This window comes from Diaphorina citri, unplaced genomic scaffold, assembly GCF_000475195.1.
Source record: "Diaphorina citri unplaced genomic scaffold, Diaci psyllid genome assembly version 1.1 scaffold24, whole genome shotgun sequence".
Lineage (NCBI taxonomy): Eukaryota > Metazoa > Arthropoda > Insecta > Hemiptera > Psyllidae > Diaphorina > Diaphorina citri.
This window is the reverse complement of record NW_007377462.1, coordinates 440,114-455,182: the sequence shown is the minus strand read 5'-3', so window position 1 is coordinate 455,182 and position 15,069 is coordinate 440,114. Positions and strand designations below refer to the sequence as shown.

Below are 15,069 nucleotides of genomic sequence, written 5' to 3'. Positions count from 1 at the left end.
GTTGATCGCATATTTGAGTCAAACCTGGCTGGAGACAAATAGACTACTCCTCCTGGATAGCCAGCCTAGTTAGCTTGGTTGGTAGCGCGTCTGCCTTGTAAGCACTAGGCCGCAGGTTCAATGCCATTGAACCTGATTGATAGACTTGGTGTTCCAATCCGTCCAATATATATGGTCTTCAAAAAGTGTCAGCGCAAAGACATGTGGCACTTTCTGTCCCGATGTAACTATTTGTTTGTGCTTCCCGTTCAACGTCCTTTTCTTAGATAATCTTTCTTAGATAATCTTAAACTAACCCAAACCGAAACACTCACCGTTGAATTTGTCAGCGCGATTGATAGACTTGGTATTCCAAACCGTCCAATATATATGGTCTTCAAACAGGGTCAGCGCAAAGACATGCGGCACTTTCTGTCCCGATATAACTATATGTTTATGTTTTCCGTCCAACGTCCATTAGATAATCTTAAACTAACCCAAACAGAATCACTCTCCTGTTTACCAGGCGAGCGCCTTGACCACTACACCACCGAGGCAGGTACTACACCACCGAGGCAGGTACTACACCACCGAGGCAGGTTGGGCATTTATCGCGAAGGGATAAGGTTCTTTCTCGGGACGGCTGGCTTTCTTCTATCCTGTCTTCCTTCTCTCTTCAATTTCGGGACGATAAAACATTAGCATTTACAGTTCCCTCTATCAAACCTCTTCAAAAATAAAATAAAAAAAATAGTCTTACCGTATTGATGCACGTGGCACTTTCTGTCCCGATATAACTATATGTTTGTGTTTTCCGTCCAAGTCCACGGAGGCTATATAGTCCAGATGAGCGTCGGCCCAATAGAGTCGCTCCGTAAAGTAGTCCAGTGTGAGGGCGTTAGGCCAGGCGATGTCGTCCTCGTGAGTGAGGATCCGTGTGAAGTTACTCCCGTCCATGCCGATCTTGCCTATGTACGCCTGGAATTAATATAGAACAAATTATAATTTCCAATAATTATTGAAATTCCACTTCTTTTTCTTCGCCTTTTCCCGTGTGCAGACGGGGTCGGCGGGATACATTGGGCCCGATTCCACGCCTTGTTTTCCGTGCACGTGAATTCGGTCTCTTCGTCACATTTGCGGTTATCTGTGGAAAAAAAGATTTCGAGGTGAATACTTAGAACTTTGAAACTCGGCCCCCGGATCGGCTGTCATATGTCTCATTGGTGACCAAGTCACTAGGGAGGGAGTAATGTGGCGGTACTTTTCAGTCACATATTTTTGTAATGAATTTTGGAAAATAAAACCAGTACCTAGCCTTCTGACATTACAATGTCGTTTAATGGAGAATCAAACTCGCTCCTTCTCTGTGCTACCGACGCGCGACCTGGGGGACAGAAGAAGATACATATTTTTTTTTATTATTATTTTTTTTTTTTTGAAGAGGTTTGTCGTCCCGAAATCAAAGAGAGGAGGAGGACAGGATATGTTTTTAACGTCGTCGTCCCTGGGCGAAAGACAAAAAGTTTTGAAAAAAAAGTGATATCCCCCAAAAGTAACAAATTTGCGTTGCAAAAAGAACGCCAAGATTTTCAAAGTTCTCTCACCCATGAAATGAAGAATTTTGTCTGGCAAATTTTTGAACTCTGAATATTTTTGAAGACGCCATATCTTACTAATCTTACCTGTAAATAGTCTTGGCGGCCACATCCGCGAAATAGAACCGGTTCTCTTTATAGTGGAAGTCCATAGTTGCTAGGACAACGGGCGTGGGTCTCGTCAGAGGTGATGTTGTCCTTGCAGTCGTTCACGCCGTTACACACCTGGCGCCCAGTTCCTTTGGACAGAGTATGGTTTACCTGAAGCTGTTCTGTGGGCAAGTCCTCTGTTGGCAGTGCAATGGGTCTTCATCGCTCATGTCCCCACAATCATTATCCCCATCACACAGCCAGTAGGGTTCCACACAGATGTTGGTGTTGGCACACTTGAGATGGTGTGGGGGGCAGGTGATGTTGCTAGGGCAACGGGCGTGGGTCTCGTCAGAGGTGATGTTGTCCTTACAGTCGTTCACGCCGTTACACACCTGTGGTAAAGGGTTAATGTGAGTGAAGGACGAGAGAGGGTTAAGGAAAAACCTTTACTAAGGGCTATGTTTATGAACAAAATACTGGCGCTCAAGCTGCACTAAAGCATCAATTCTTAACATCTGAAATTTGTGGTCATATGTCACGACCTTTGTGGGCATCACAGCACTTCTGAGTGCCTGCTTTAGTATTAGTGCACCCCGTATTTCAAGCACAAAGCAGATGAAACTTCGACTCTGCCGAAAACTGAACCTAGGCTCTCCAGAGGACAATTCTGTGGCAACTCGTCGCTACCGTCTCTACAATCATCCTTGCCATCACAGAACAGCCATTTAGGTATACATCTGTAACATACACATAGAATTAATTTTCTATCTTAATTAATACTTTTTACGATTATTTATTAAAAAACAATTTTATATACATAGAAATTTATATTAATGTGCCCACACAGCCATTTATGCATTTGCAATAAAATCATAAGAAAAATAAAATCATAAGGACCAAATTTTGTATCCGGCTCGAAGGACCAAATTTTGAACCCGGCCTGAAGGACCAAATTTTGTATCTGGCCCGAAGTACCAAATTTTGTATCCGACCCGAAGGACCAAATTTTTCAAGGTAAAAATCTATATTACCTATTTTGAAGTCATCACTTACCTATAATTGGTTTTGCCCGGGCACCGCTCCCAGCCCTTGGTACAATTCCTCTGACGACACATATAGGCAGGTTCATCACTATCATCTCCACAATCATTATCGAAGTCACACACCCATAGTTTGGGTATGCAGTGGCCGTTGCGACAGGCGAATTCGGTGTCCTTATCACATGGACGATTATCTGAAGAGAAAAGAGAATATAAATAAATAATAGTGCTTATTTATACTGCTCGCATAGGACTGAAAAGTACCTTTACTCCAGCAGTAGTCTACTATGTACTGTTATTGTGTTCAAATTCTCAAATTCTGAAGAGAAAAGAGAATATAAATAAATAATAGTGCTTATTTATACTGCTCGCATAGGACTGAAAAGTACCTTTACTCCAGCAGTAGGCTACTATGTACTATTATTCTGGTCAAATTCTCAAATTAAATTGAGGATGAAATTCCATACCTCGGCTGGGATTGAACCCACGCCCTGCTGTTTACCAGGCGAGCGCCTTGACCACTACACCACCGAGGCAGGTGGTGGGGTTGGGTTGGGAAGAAGAGCAGAAAAGGCGACAAATTTACAAAAGTTTTATTAGGTTTTATCGACCTGACGTCTAACTATTTTTATTTATTTCTTCGATTTTCAAATCACTTTATCTCGAGATTTTTATCCTAAAATTAAAAAAAAACGTTGAAGATAAGATCCGCCCCCCCGAGCGGGAATCGAACCCGCGGCCTAGCGCTTATAAGGCAGACGAGCTACCAACCAAGCAAAGTAACTAGGCTGGCAGGAGAACAGAACAGCAGGAAAGGAGAAAGCCAGCAAAGAACGAGGTTATCTACTTACGGCACATAGCTACGCCCTGCTGTTTACCAGGCGAGCGCCTTGACCACTACACCACCGAGGCAGGTGGTGGGGTTGGGTTGGGAAGAAGAGCAGAAAAGGTGACAAATTTACAAAAGTTTTATTAGGTTTTATCGACCTGACGTCTAACTATTTTTATTTATTTCTTCGATTTCCAAATCACTTTATCTCGAGATCTTTATCCTAAAATTGAAAAAAAAAACCTTTGTAACACTTTGAAAGAGGGAACTGTAACTACTAAGGTTTCATCGTCCCGAAATCGAAGAGAGAAGGAAAACAGGATAGGAAAGCCAGCCGTTCCGAGAACGCACATTATCCGTTGAAGATGAGATCCGCCCCCGAGCGGGAATCGAACCCGCGGCCTAGCGCTTATAAGGCAGACGCGCTACCAACCAAGCAAACTAACTAGGCTGGCAGGAGGACAGAACAGCAGGAAAAGAGAAAGCCAGCCGTTCTCAGAACGAGGTTGCTTATACTTACGGCACATGGCGGGGTACTGAGAACACACACCCGGCTGCTCGATACACTCATCTATGTCTGTACATGCCTTGCCGTCCTCTAGTAGTCTGAAATAGAATAGAACAGAATAGAATAGAATAGCATAGCATAGAATTAGAATAGAACAAAATTGACCAATCAAATGCCTTGAGACTATGCTTAGCACGAACTTAAGAGCCAGCATTTTGTTCATAAATATGGGTGTAAGTCTCGGAGTGGGCTTTTTGTGTACGGAGTTAAGCTGATTCCTAATTAAGCTCGAAGATCCAGGCGATCTTCAGTAGCTTTTTCGTTAGGTTTTGTCCATGGGTGTCTTGCGGAGGGTTAGCTAACCCTGCAGTAAGTATCAATGGTAGTAGAGAGTTACATTCGAGTATTGGAGGATGGCATGAGTAGCCGTCTCTTCACACTCCGCTCATAAGGCCAGCCTCTCAATATCAGGTATACCTGATCAGGTCCGCCTGTCAGGTCTATTTGATAGTGTGTGTGCTCATCAGGTAGATCTGACAGGCGGACTATCTTATAGTGGCTGACCTAGCCTGCAAGCAAATTGGTCTTGGTGAAAGCCCATCGTTTATAGATATTCTCTAAGTCCTCAGTGCGTCACTCTGGCTGTATGGTCGAGGCTTAGTGCCAAACCAATGCCAAAAAAAAAGTCCTCAGTGCCCGGTGATCAGGCTAGTGGCTAGTGTCCAAACTAAATAAATGGTACTCACTTGTATCCTGTGTTACACTCGCAATAGTATCCCGTCAGCGTGTCTACACACTTGTGTCCGCACTGGTTCGTTTCTACTTTGGCACACTCGTCCACGTTACAATGCAAAGGCTCGTCGCTGTCATCTTCACAGTCTGACTCCTTGTTACACACCAGATGGTAGTCGATACACTTGCCGTTGTTACATCTGAACTGGCTGGAGGAACAGGTGGAGTTTTCTTTGTCTGCAAAAAAAAAGGTTGCCTTTGTTACAGGACTCGTCCACGTTACAATGCAAAGGCTCATCGCTGTCATCTTCACAGTCTGACTCCTTGTTACACACCAGATGGTAGTCGATACACTTCCCGTTGTTACATCTGAACTGGCTGGAGGAACAGGTCGAGTTTTCTTTGTCTGCAAAAAAGGGTTGCCTTTGTTACACAGCCCGTTCACACACTTAACACCTTAACCTTACTTGAAACTTGAAATAAAAGACAATCTAATGATGGAAAGAAATATGAGAATTTTTTCCTCAATGTCACAGGTACAAGAGTCCCGAATTTTTCTTCATTGGTAGGTGATGTGTCATCGCATTGGTAATGTGTGAAGACGAAAATAATTCATTTATTATACGCCTCACGAAGAAAAATTCGTTTCGTTCAGTGTGAACGGGCTGTTAGCCTTCAGTGACATTGAGGAAAAGATTCTCATATTACAGTTGCCGTTATCACATTGGAAGGAGCCTGCACGACATTGCCTAGCCGGACATGACATGGGTTCGTCTGACCCATCCCCACAATCCCTCTCTCCATCACACCTGAGAAAATAGACATTTTGGGGTCAAATATAGGATACTTTCATTCTGTCTGGCTGGGGGAAGTCAAACAGGAAGGATACCAGCCTGAATTTCCCTTGCTAAAGAAATAGCAAAGGTTGAGTGCGAAGGGCATCCACTCGTAAAATTTGTAGCCAAAACGAAAAACGCCGTCTGTACACGGGAAAAGTCGAAGAAAATGGGATACTTTCATTCATTTCAAAGCATTATTTAACAATAAAAGATTTACAAATAGAACATTTCTTCCATTTGTAAATGGAAATCAACAACTGTGCCCATGTGTCCACCATCATCATTGCCACCAAATATTCCGTTATTTCTGCTATAGCGCAGCGTGAGATAGAGAGTTAGATGAAATCTGTGTTTGTCACTTACTTCCAGAACCAATAAAGAAATAGCAAAGGTTGAGTGCGAAGGGCATCCACTCGTAAAATTTGTAGCCAAAACGAAAAACGCCGTCTGTACACGGGAAAAGCCGAAGAAAATGGGATACTTTCATTCATTTTAAAGCATTATTTAACAATAAAAGATTTACAAACAGAACATTTCTTCCATTTGTAAATGGAAATCAACAACTGTGCCCAAGTGTCCATCATCATTGCCACCAAATATACCGTCATTTCTGCTATAGCGCAGCGTGAGATAGAGAGTTAGATGAAATAATATCTGTGTTTGTCACTTACTTCCAGAACCAAGGTATACACTTCTGATCATGTCCGCCACAGTGGTGCTGCCCCTGTGTGCAGTTAGCCACGCATGTCTTGTTGTCCCTTTGAGTGGGTGGTAGACGTGAATGTCGTACGGTCTGTGGGTGGTGTTACGAAGCACTCGGTAGTCGCGACCTGGGGAGAACAAGTAGTGAATGGTGAAAATGGTGATACAAATTCAAAGATAGAAGAAATGATGGTCAAATGTTTATAAAATGAGTCATTATTATTATTACACAATTGGATCAAACTTTATTAACAGATGGTAACAAAAAGTATATACATATAAATACAAAATAAAGTTTGATCAAGGGTGGGGTTAATGCCTATGGCATTCTCTACCACCCCACCCTTGACGGACACGGGATGTAAGTAAGTATATATGGAATAAAAAAAGGTGTTTTGCCGTCTCTTTTATTTCGTAGCAATGAAACATCTATCACATTGGACTTCATGTGGTCTGCATCATAGCGTTCCAATCCCGTAGGATGCCCACAATGCTGTAAAAAACAGTGGTCAACCTTTCAAGTAGAGGTCTAAGAAACGGAAATGGGGGTCTGTACTTCGTACGATCTTACTCCGAAAGAAGGCCCCTGCGGGTCGGTTCCTCAATTATCCACTGAGACCCAAAAACTCACCAAACCGAATCACTCACTGTTAAATTTGTCAGCGCGATTGATAGACTTGGTGTTCCAATCCGTCCAATATATATGGTCTTCAAAAAGTGTCAGCGCAAAGACATGTGGCACTTTCTGTCCCGATATAACGATATGTTTGTGTTTCCCGTCCAACGTCCATTAGATAATCTTAAACTAACCCAAACCGAATCACTTACCGTTGAATTTGTCAGCGCGATTGATAGACTTGGTATTCCAATCCGTCCAGTAGATATGATCTTCAAACAGGGTCAGCGCAAAGACATGTGGCACTTTCTGTCCCGATATAACTATGTGTTTGTGTTTTCCGTCCAAGTCCACGGAGGCTATATAGTCCAGATGAGCGTCGGCCCAATAGAGTCGCTCTGTAAAGTAGTCCAGTGTGAGGGCGTTAGGCCAGGCGATGTCGTCCTCGTGAGTGAGGATCCGTGTGAAGTTACTCCCGTCCATGCCGATCTTGCCTATGTACGCCTGGAATTAATATAGAATAAATTATAATTTCCAATAATTATTGGAATTCCACTTCTACTTTTTCTTCGCCTTTTCCCGTGTGCAGACGGGGTCGGCGTTTTTCGTCAGGCTCTCAGTTAGCCCTAACTAGGGTGATTGCTTTGGGCTGATATTAGGTTTTGACTACAAATTTTACGAGCGGATGCCCTTCGCACTCAACCTTTACTATATCTTTAGCAAGGGAATTCAGGCTGGTCTACTCCCTGTTTAAAGTTCCCCCGCCAGACTAAGCCGATCTACTCCCTGTTTAACGTTCCCCAGCCAGACTTTAGACTTCACATAATTATGTAGGTATTTTAATTAAAATTACCTGTAAGTTCCAGCTGGAGAAGTACACATATCCAATACCAGGATGGAGGGTAATGCCGCGCGGATCCTGGATTGCCGTCTTCAGGGTTTTCCTATTGGTGCCGTCTAGTTCAGCCACATCGAGCTGTTTAGAGTGACGGTCTAGCCAGTACAGCTTGCGACCTACCCAGTCCACAGCGAGACCTTCTAGTCCGTGTGAGTCGTGCCGGATGACACGCTCCTTCTCTGTGCTACCGACGCGCGACCTGGGGGACAGAAGAAGATACATATTTTTTTTTATTATTATTTTTTTTTTTTTGAAGAGGTTTGTCGTCCCGAAATCAAAGAGAGGAGGAGGACAGGATATGTTTTTAACGTCGTCGTCCCTGGGCGAAAGACAAAAAGTTTTGAAAAAAAAGTGATATCCCCCAAAAGTAACAAATTTGCGTTGCAAAAAGAACGCCAAGATTTTCAAAGTTCTCTCACCCATGAAATGAAGAATTTTGTCTGGCAAATTTTTGAACTCTGAATATTTTTGAAGACGCCATATCTTACTAATCTTACCTGTAAATAGTCTTGGCGGCCACATCCGCGAAATAGAACCGGTTCTCTTTATAGTGGAAGTCCATAGCGACCACATTGAGCAGATCTTGATGTACCAGAGAGTACTGCGTAGCGTCCAGTGACATGTTGCGTACGTAGTACTTGTTGGAGAATATCAGCCAGGGTTTGATAGAGTCGCGCCGTTTGCAAGTGGACTCGTCTAGAAGGGAAATTAGAAGATTTTTTTTTTTTACTTTTGATAGCGCGAACTGCCAAGGTCTTATCGTCCCGAAAGCGAAGAGAGAAGCTAGACCAGATACGAGAATGCCAGACGTTCCCAGAAGGAACCCTATTTGGAGGGGGGGAGAAAGTTCGCCCCAGGGTGGATTTTTCGTCAGCATCTCAATCAGCCCTAACTAGGGTGATTGTTTTGGCCTGATATTTGGTTTTGGCTACAAAAATTTTACGAGCGGATGCCCTTCGCACTCAACCTTTGCTATATCTTTAGCAAGGGAAATTTCAGACAGGTAACCTCTCTGTTTAAAGTCCCCCAGACGGACTAAGCTTGTCTACTCCCTGTTTAAGTTACCCCAGCCAGGCATTTTCATACAATAGTCGAAATAAAATCAATTTTTGCTTTTCGTTCTTACCTTGAGATCTGTCATAATATAGTTCGTCACATTTACAATAGTAAGATCCTGGGGTGTTGGAACAGTACTGAGAACACACACCCGGCTGCTCGATACACTCATCTATGTCTGTACATGCCTTGCCGTCCTCTAGTAGTCTGAAATAGAATAGAATAGCATAGCATAGAATAGAATATGGAAATAAAATCAATTTTTGCTTTTCGTTCTTACCTTGAGATCTGTCATAATATAGTTCGTCACATTTACAATAGTAAGATCCTGGGGTATTTGAACAGTACTGAGAACACACACCAGGCTGCTCGATACACTCATCTATGTCTGTACATGCCTTGCCGTCCTCTAGTAGTCTGAAATAGAATAAAACAGAATAGAATAGAATTATACTTCAATACTGCTAGGAGAAACCGTCCCGATGTCATCATCGCTCCAAGGAAGAAGAATTAAAGAATGGAAGGGGGAAGGAGAAGGATGAATTCCGCGTATGTGTACCGCAAAGAATAGAATAGAATAGAATTGCACTTGTGTCCGCACTATTCGTAGAGGCTTAACCCATCCTTTAGGGCTGTTTGCTCCTACACAAACATCGCCTGTTGGCCCTCCCTTTCCAAACATGATGAAAAATATCAAACCAATCCACTTTTTGCTCCTACCCTTTCAAGTCTCTCTGTCTTACACATAAAGTATAAACCTTAACACACTTAACGCCTTAACCTTACTTGAAACTTGAAATAAAAGACAATCTAATGATGGAAAGAAATATGAGAATTTTTTCCTCAATGTCACTAAAGGCTAACAGCCCGTTCACACTGGACGAATTTGTCTTCCTCCGAAGGTACAAGAGTCCCGAATTTTTCTTCATTGGTAGGTAATGTGTCATCGCATTGGTAATGTGTGAAGACGAAAATAATTCATTTATTATACGCCTCACGAAGAAAAATTCGTTTCGTTCAGTGTGAACGGGCTGTTAGCCTTCAGTGACTTTGAGGAAAAGATTCTCATATATCTTTCCATCATTAGATTGTCTTTTATTTCAAGTTTCAAGTAAGGTTAAGGCGTTAAGTGTGTTAAGGTTTATACTTTATGTGTAAGACAGAGAGACTTGAAAGGGTAGGGGCAAAAAGTGGATTGGTTTGATATTTTTCATCATGTTTGGAAAGGGAGGGCCAGCAGGCGATGTTTTCCATAGTTCAAGAAATTTATGATGAGAAAACCCTGGTAAATTGGTTTGTGTAAAGAAGTAAAGATATACACAAGCCTGTGTGCTTACTGAGACTTACTGTGTCTTTGTACTAAAATATACTAAATGTGGTCAGAAAACAACAGATTCTAATACTTACTGCAGTTAAACTCGTCACTTCGGTCTCCACAATCGTCCTCCCCGTCACAATGGTACGTTTTTCTAATACACTTGAAGTTCTGGCAGGCGAATTCTTCACTGGAACAGGTGCGGTATTTATCGTGACATTCTTTACCCTCGTCGCTGCCATCTCCACAGTCATTGTCGTGATCACATAGCCAGCCCTGGGGGAAAATAGAGTGATTAAATTATACGTTTAGTTAGAGACAAAGCAATGAAAAAACTCGAAATTTAGATACTTTGCCTAACTGGCAGTTTAAAGAGAGCTTACGAAGCTTTAAAACAAGCGCAAGTCCTCAAAGTGTTGATCGCACATTTGAGCCAAACCTGGCTGGAGACTAATAGACTACTCCCCCTGGATAGTCAGCCTAGTTAGCTTGGTTGGTAGCACGTCTGCCTTGTACGCACTAGGCCGCAGGTTCAATGCTATTGAATCTGAAGGGCATTTATCGCGAAGGGATAAGGTTCTTTCTCGGGACGGCTGGCTTTCTCCTATCTTCAATTTCGGGACGATAAAACATTAGCATTTACCAGGGTGGCAGGACTGGGCACATCCTCCGTTATGTATGTTGCACGGATTGACGCTACACTTTTGAGAGTCCGCGGAATATACGTGAATATCTCTCGGACTGTCTTCCAGTCTCTTCACCATCTCTATCATATTGGCACCTGAAGAGGGGAAAAATATGTGTTAGAAGTTCAATAAGTAAAACGAGAAAAGACCTAAAAAAAGAAGAAAAAAAATTCATTTTTCCTGCTCTATGACTTTGAAACATCACCCAAGTAAGCGCAACTGATCTATTTGAGGGTTTTTAGGCTGGATAGACGATAAGATGCGTGTTTTGCTAGCAGGGTGGAAAATAGAGTGATTAAATTATACGTTTAGTTAGAGACAAAGCAATGAAAAAACTCGAAATTTAGATACTTTGCCTAACTGGCAGTTGAAAGAGAGCTTACGAAGCTTTAAAACAAACGCAAGTCCTCAAAGTGTTGATCGCACATTTGAGCCAAACCTGGCTGGAGGAGCCAAAGCTGGCTGGAGACTAATAGACTACTCCCCCTGGATAGCCAGCCTAGTTAGCTTGGTTGGTAGCGCGTCTGCCTTGTAAGCACTAGGCCGCAGGTTCAATGCCACTGAACCTGAAGGGCATTTATCCTGAAGGGATAAGGTTCTTTCTCGGAACGGCTGGCTTTCTCCTATCCTGTCTTCCTTCTCTCTTCAATTTCGGGACGATAAAACATTAGCATTTACAGTTCCCTCTATCAAACCCCTTCAAAAATAAAATAAAAAAATAGTCTTACCGTGTTGATGCAGCGTCCATTGCCACAGCTGAACTGGTCAGGCGAGCAGCTGGACTGTTTGGGACAGTTGAGGGCCGTGGTATTCTCGTCGGCTCCGTCAACACAATCGGGATCTCCGTCACAAAGCCACTTCTTCGGGATACATTGGGCCCGATTCCACGCCTTGTTTTCCGTGCACGTGAATTCGGTCTCTTCGTCACATTTGCGGTTATCTGTGGAAAAAAGGATTTCGAGGTGAAAACTTTGAACTTTGAAACTCGGCCACCGGATCGGCTGCCATATGTCTGATTGGTGACCAAGTCACTAGGGAGGGAGTAATGTGGCGGTACTTTTCAGTCACATATTTTTGTAATGAATTTTGGAAAATAAAACCAGTACGTCTACCCTTCTGACATTACAATGTCGTTTAATGGAGAATCAAACTACATACTCTCTTCAAATACCTATAGGTAGTCTTTTTTTCAACTTGGAATCGCGTTTCTGTGCCAAATTTCGGCCGCCTTGGGCTAAGGTCCAACTATACTCTCTTCAAATACCTATAGGTAGTCTTTTTTTCAACTTGGAATCGCGTTTCTGTGCCAAATTTCGGCCGCCTTGGGCTAAGGTCTAACTTTAAAATCTTCAATGGAAATCCCCTGCTTATGATAGATAGAATAGAGGGGACTGGAAAGTTACTTCTCGTAGATTTTTACCGCTTATAAATATACAATTCAGAAAAATAGCCTGATGTGCCCAAACGGTCACCCATCCAAATACTAAAGGTCCAACATTAAAATCTTCAATGGAAATCCCCTGCTTATGATAGATAGAATAGAGAGGACTGGAAAGTCACCTCTCGTATATTTTTACCGCTTATAAATATACAATTCAGAAAAACAGCCTGATGTGCCCAAACGGTCACCGATCCAAATACTAGCCACACTGGACGTTGCTATACTTACTGCACTGGTGTCTGGCATCTTCATCAGAATTGTCAAGACAATCATTGTCGCCATCACAAATATAAATGCGGGGTATGCAGTTGCCATTATCACACGTGAAGAGATCACCAAAGCAGGTTCTGCCCTCGCTCTTACAATACTCGGGTGGTTCATCAGACCTGTCTGAACAGTCGTCATCACCATCACAATACCAGGTGGCTGGGATACACCGGTGATTTGGACATCTGAATGGACAAACCAAGAAAGGACAATAGAAAATAAGCATATTTAATATAAAAATTTAAACGCCGAGCTTATTTAAACGGGAAAACGCTAGGAAGAAGTCCCGCATGATCTTCTTCATCCCACATGATCTACTTCATCTAATTGTCTACTTCGGCAGTCTAAAGTGTAAATAAAGCACTATGCTACTTAAGGAGGGAAGAGAGATGGGTTGATAGGATTGTATAGGCAAAATCAGTGATAAAAAAGAAATAGTGATATCCCCCAAAACAACTCATTGTGTAAAAATTGAACGACAAGTTCTTTTTTTTACGCCCTGGAACGCCCAGTTCACCAGGTGGCTGGGATACACCGGTGATTTGGACATCTGAATGGACAAACCAAGAAAGGACAATAGAAAATAAGCATATTTAATATAAAGATTTAAACGCCGAGCTTATTTAAACGGGAAAACGCTAGGAAGAAGTCCCGCATGATCTTCATCCCACATGATCTACTTGTCTACTTCGGCAGTCTAAAGTGTAAATAAAGCACTATACTACCTAGGGAGGGAAGAGAGATGAGTTGATAGGATTGTATAGACACAATCAGTGATAAAAAAGAAATAGTGATATCCCCCAAAACAACTCATTGTGTAAAAATTGAACGACAAGTTTTTTTTTTGACGCCCTGGAACGCCCAGTTATAATATAAAGATTTAAACGCCGAGCTTATTTAAACGGGAAAACGCTAGGAAGAAGTCCCGCATGATCTTCATCCCACATGATCTACTTCATCTACTTGTCTACTTCGGCAGTCTAAAGTGTAAATAAAGCACTATACTACCTAAGGAGGGAAGAGAGATGGGTTGATAGGATTGTATAGACATAATCAGTAATAAAAAAGAAATAGTGATATCCCCCCAAACAACTCATGGTGTAAAAATTGAACGACAAGTTTTTTTTGGACTCCCTGGAACGCCCAGTTACTTTGGACAGAGTATAGTTTACCTGAAGCTGTTCTGTGGGCAAGTCCTCTGTTGGCAGTGCAATGGGTCTTCATCGCTCATGTCCCCACAGTCATTATCCCCATCACACAGCCAGTAGGGTTCCACACAGATGTTGGTGTTGGCACACTTGAGATGGTGTGGTGGGCAGGTGATGTTGCTAGGATTTCTTTTTTTTTTTTTCTAACTCATCAACTTCTCGGATGATGGCGTTTTCCAGCTCAGTGGGTAATTCACGGTCCCGTCACGATTACGATTTCCGGGAACCGGGAACATATTAGAACAGTTCCGGGAACTTGTTAAAACCGTTCCGGGAAAAGCGTCTGGTCAGATGTCGGGAATTCAAAACATTGTCTTGCCTATGGGTCAGTGACTTTGCCTGTTGCTTATGATTCCATTGCGTCCAAACTACTTCAAAGAGAAATTTCGAATGATGACTCAAAAAAAGTCACATAATAAAATACAGGTTTACAAGGCAGACGAGCTACCCTCAAAGTCAACCAGGCTGCCAATATGTCTCTTTGATTCTTCAATCAAAGCATGTCTCCTTGACAAATTGCACCATTGACAGAGATAGTTTTATAGATATATTCTTTAATAATAAACACGAGTGGAAAGGCAAGCTCTTACAACAAATAATAGCATAGGTAGATATTAATTTATTATATGTATACTAGTTAATAAGTAGATATTTATTTAAGTTGGTTTTATTTGATAGAGGGAACTGTAACTGCTAAGGTCTTACCGTCCCGAAATCGAAGAGAGAAGGAAGACAGGATAGAAGAAAGCCAGCCGTTCCGAGAACGATTATCCGTTCACAACCTTCGAAGCTAACTAAGCTGGAAAATGTCATTTTTCATTTGTCAGCAAGTATACTTAACTTTTCTTACTAATATTATACTGATATTATATCGATTTTACACTAATATTATACTTACTGATATTATAATAAATATTATAGGTACTGATATTACACCATTTACACCAATATTATACTGTATACTTACTGCAATAGTTCGGATCTTCGTCACTATTATCGCCACAATCGTCGTCGCCATCACAACTCCACATGCGGGATATACACTTCCCGTTGCGACAGAAGAACTTGGATCCGTCGCATGTGATGTTCTTGGCGACGCACATTCGTCCCTCGTTCACCAACTTGGTGGACTCGTCGCATTTGCATTCCGCCTGTGAGCGACGAATGGGAAGGGAAGTTTTGGTCAGAATGAAGTAGTCTAATGGTGGATTTCACCAACCTTCTTTTTAGCCCCTAACAGCATGTTAAATTTACAGCCCTGT

The 15,069-nt window shown here is 42.3% G+C and overlaps 1 protein-coding gene across 1 annotated transcript in view; it reads right to left on the bottom strand.

The window, feature by feature from the left end:
• LOC103509862 (low-density lipoprotein receptor-related protein 2-like) overlaps window positions 1-15,069 on the bottom strand; it is a 132,143-nt gene that overhangs the window by 25,173 nt on the left and 91,901 nt on the right. Inside the window, 11 exon segments of the mRNA XM_026823962.1 lie at window positions 7,149-7,440; window positions 7,790-8,033; window positions 8,332-8,530; window positions 8,961-9,119; window positions 9,171-9,307; window positions 10,294-10,481; window positions 11,620-11,831; window positions 12,561-12,784; window positions 13,772-13,927; window positions 14,127-14,175; window positions 14,775-14,958. Of these exon segments, the coding sequence (XP_026679763.1) occupies window positions 7,149-7,440; window positions 7,790-8,033; window positions 8,332-8,530; window positions 8,961-9,119; window positions 9,171-9,307; window positions 10,294-10,481; window positions 11,620-11,831; window positions 12,561-12,784; window positions 13,772-13,927; window positions 14,127-14,175; window positions 14,775-14,958 (2,044 nt within the window).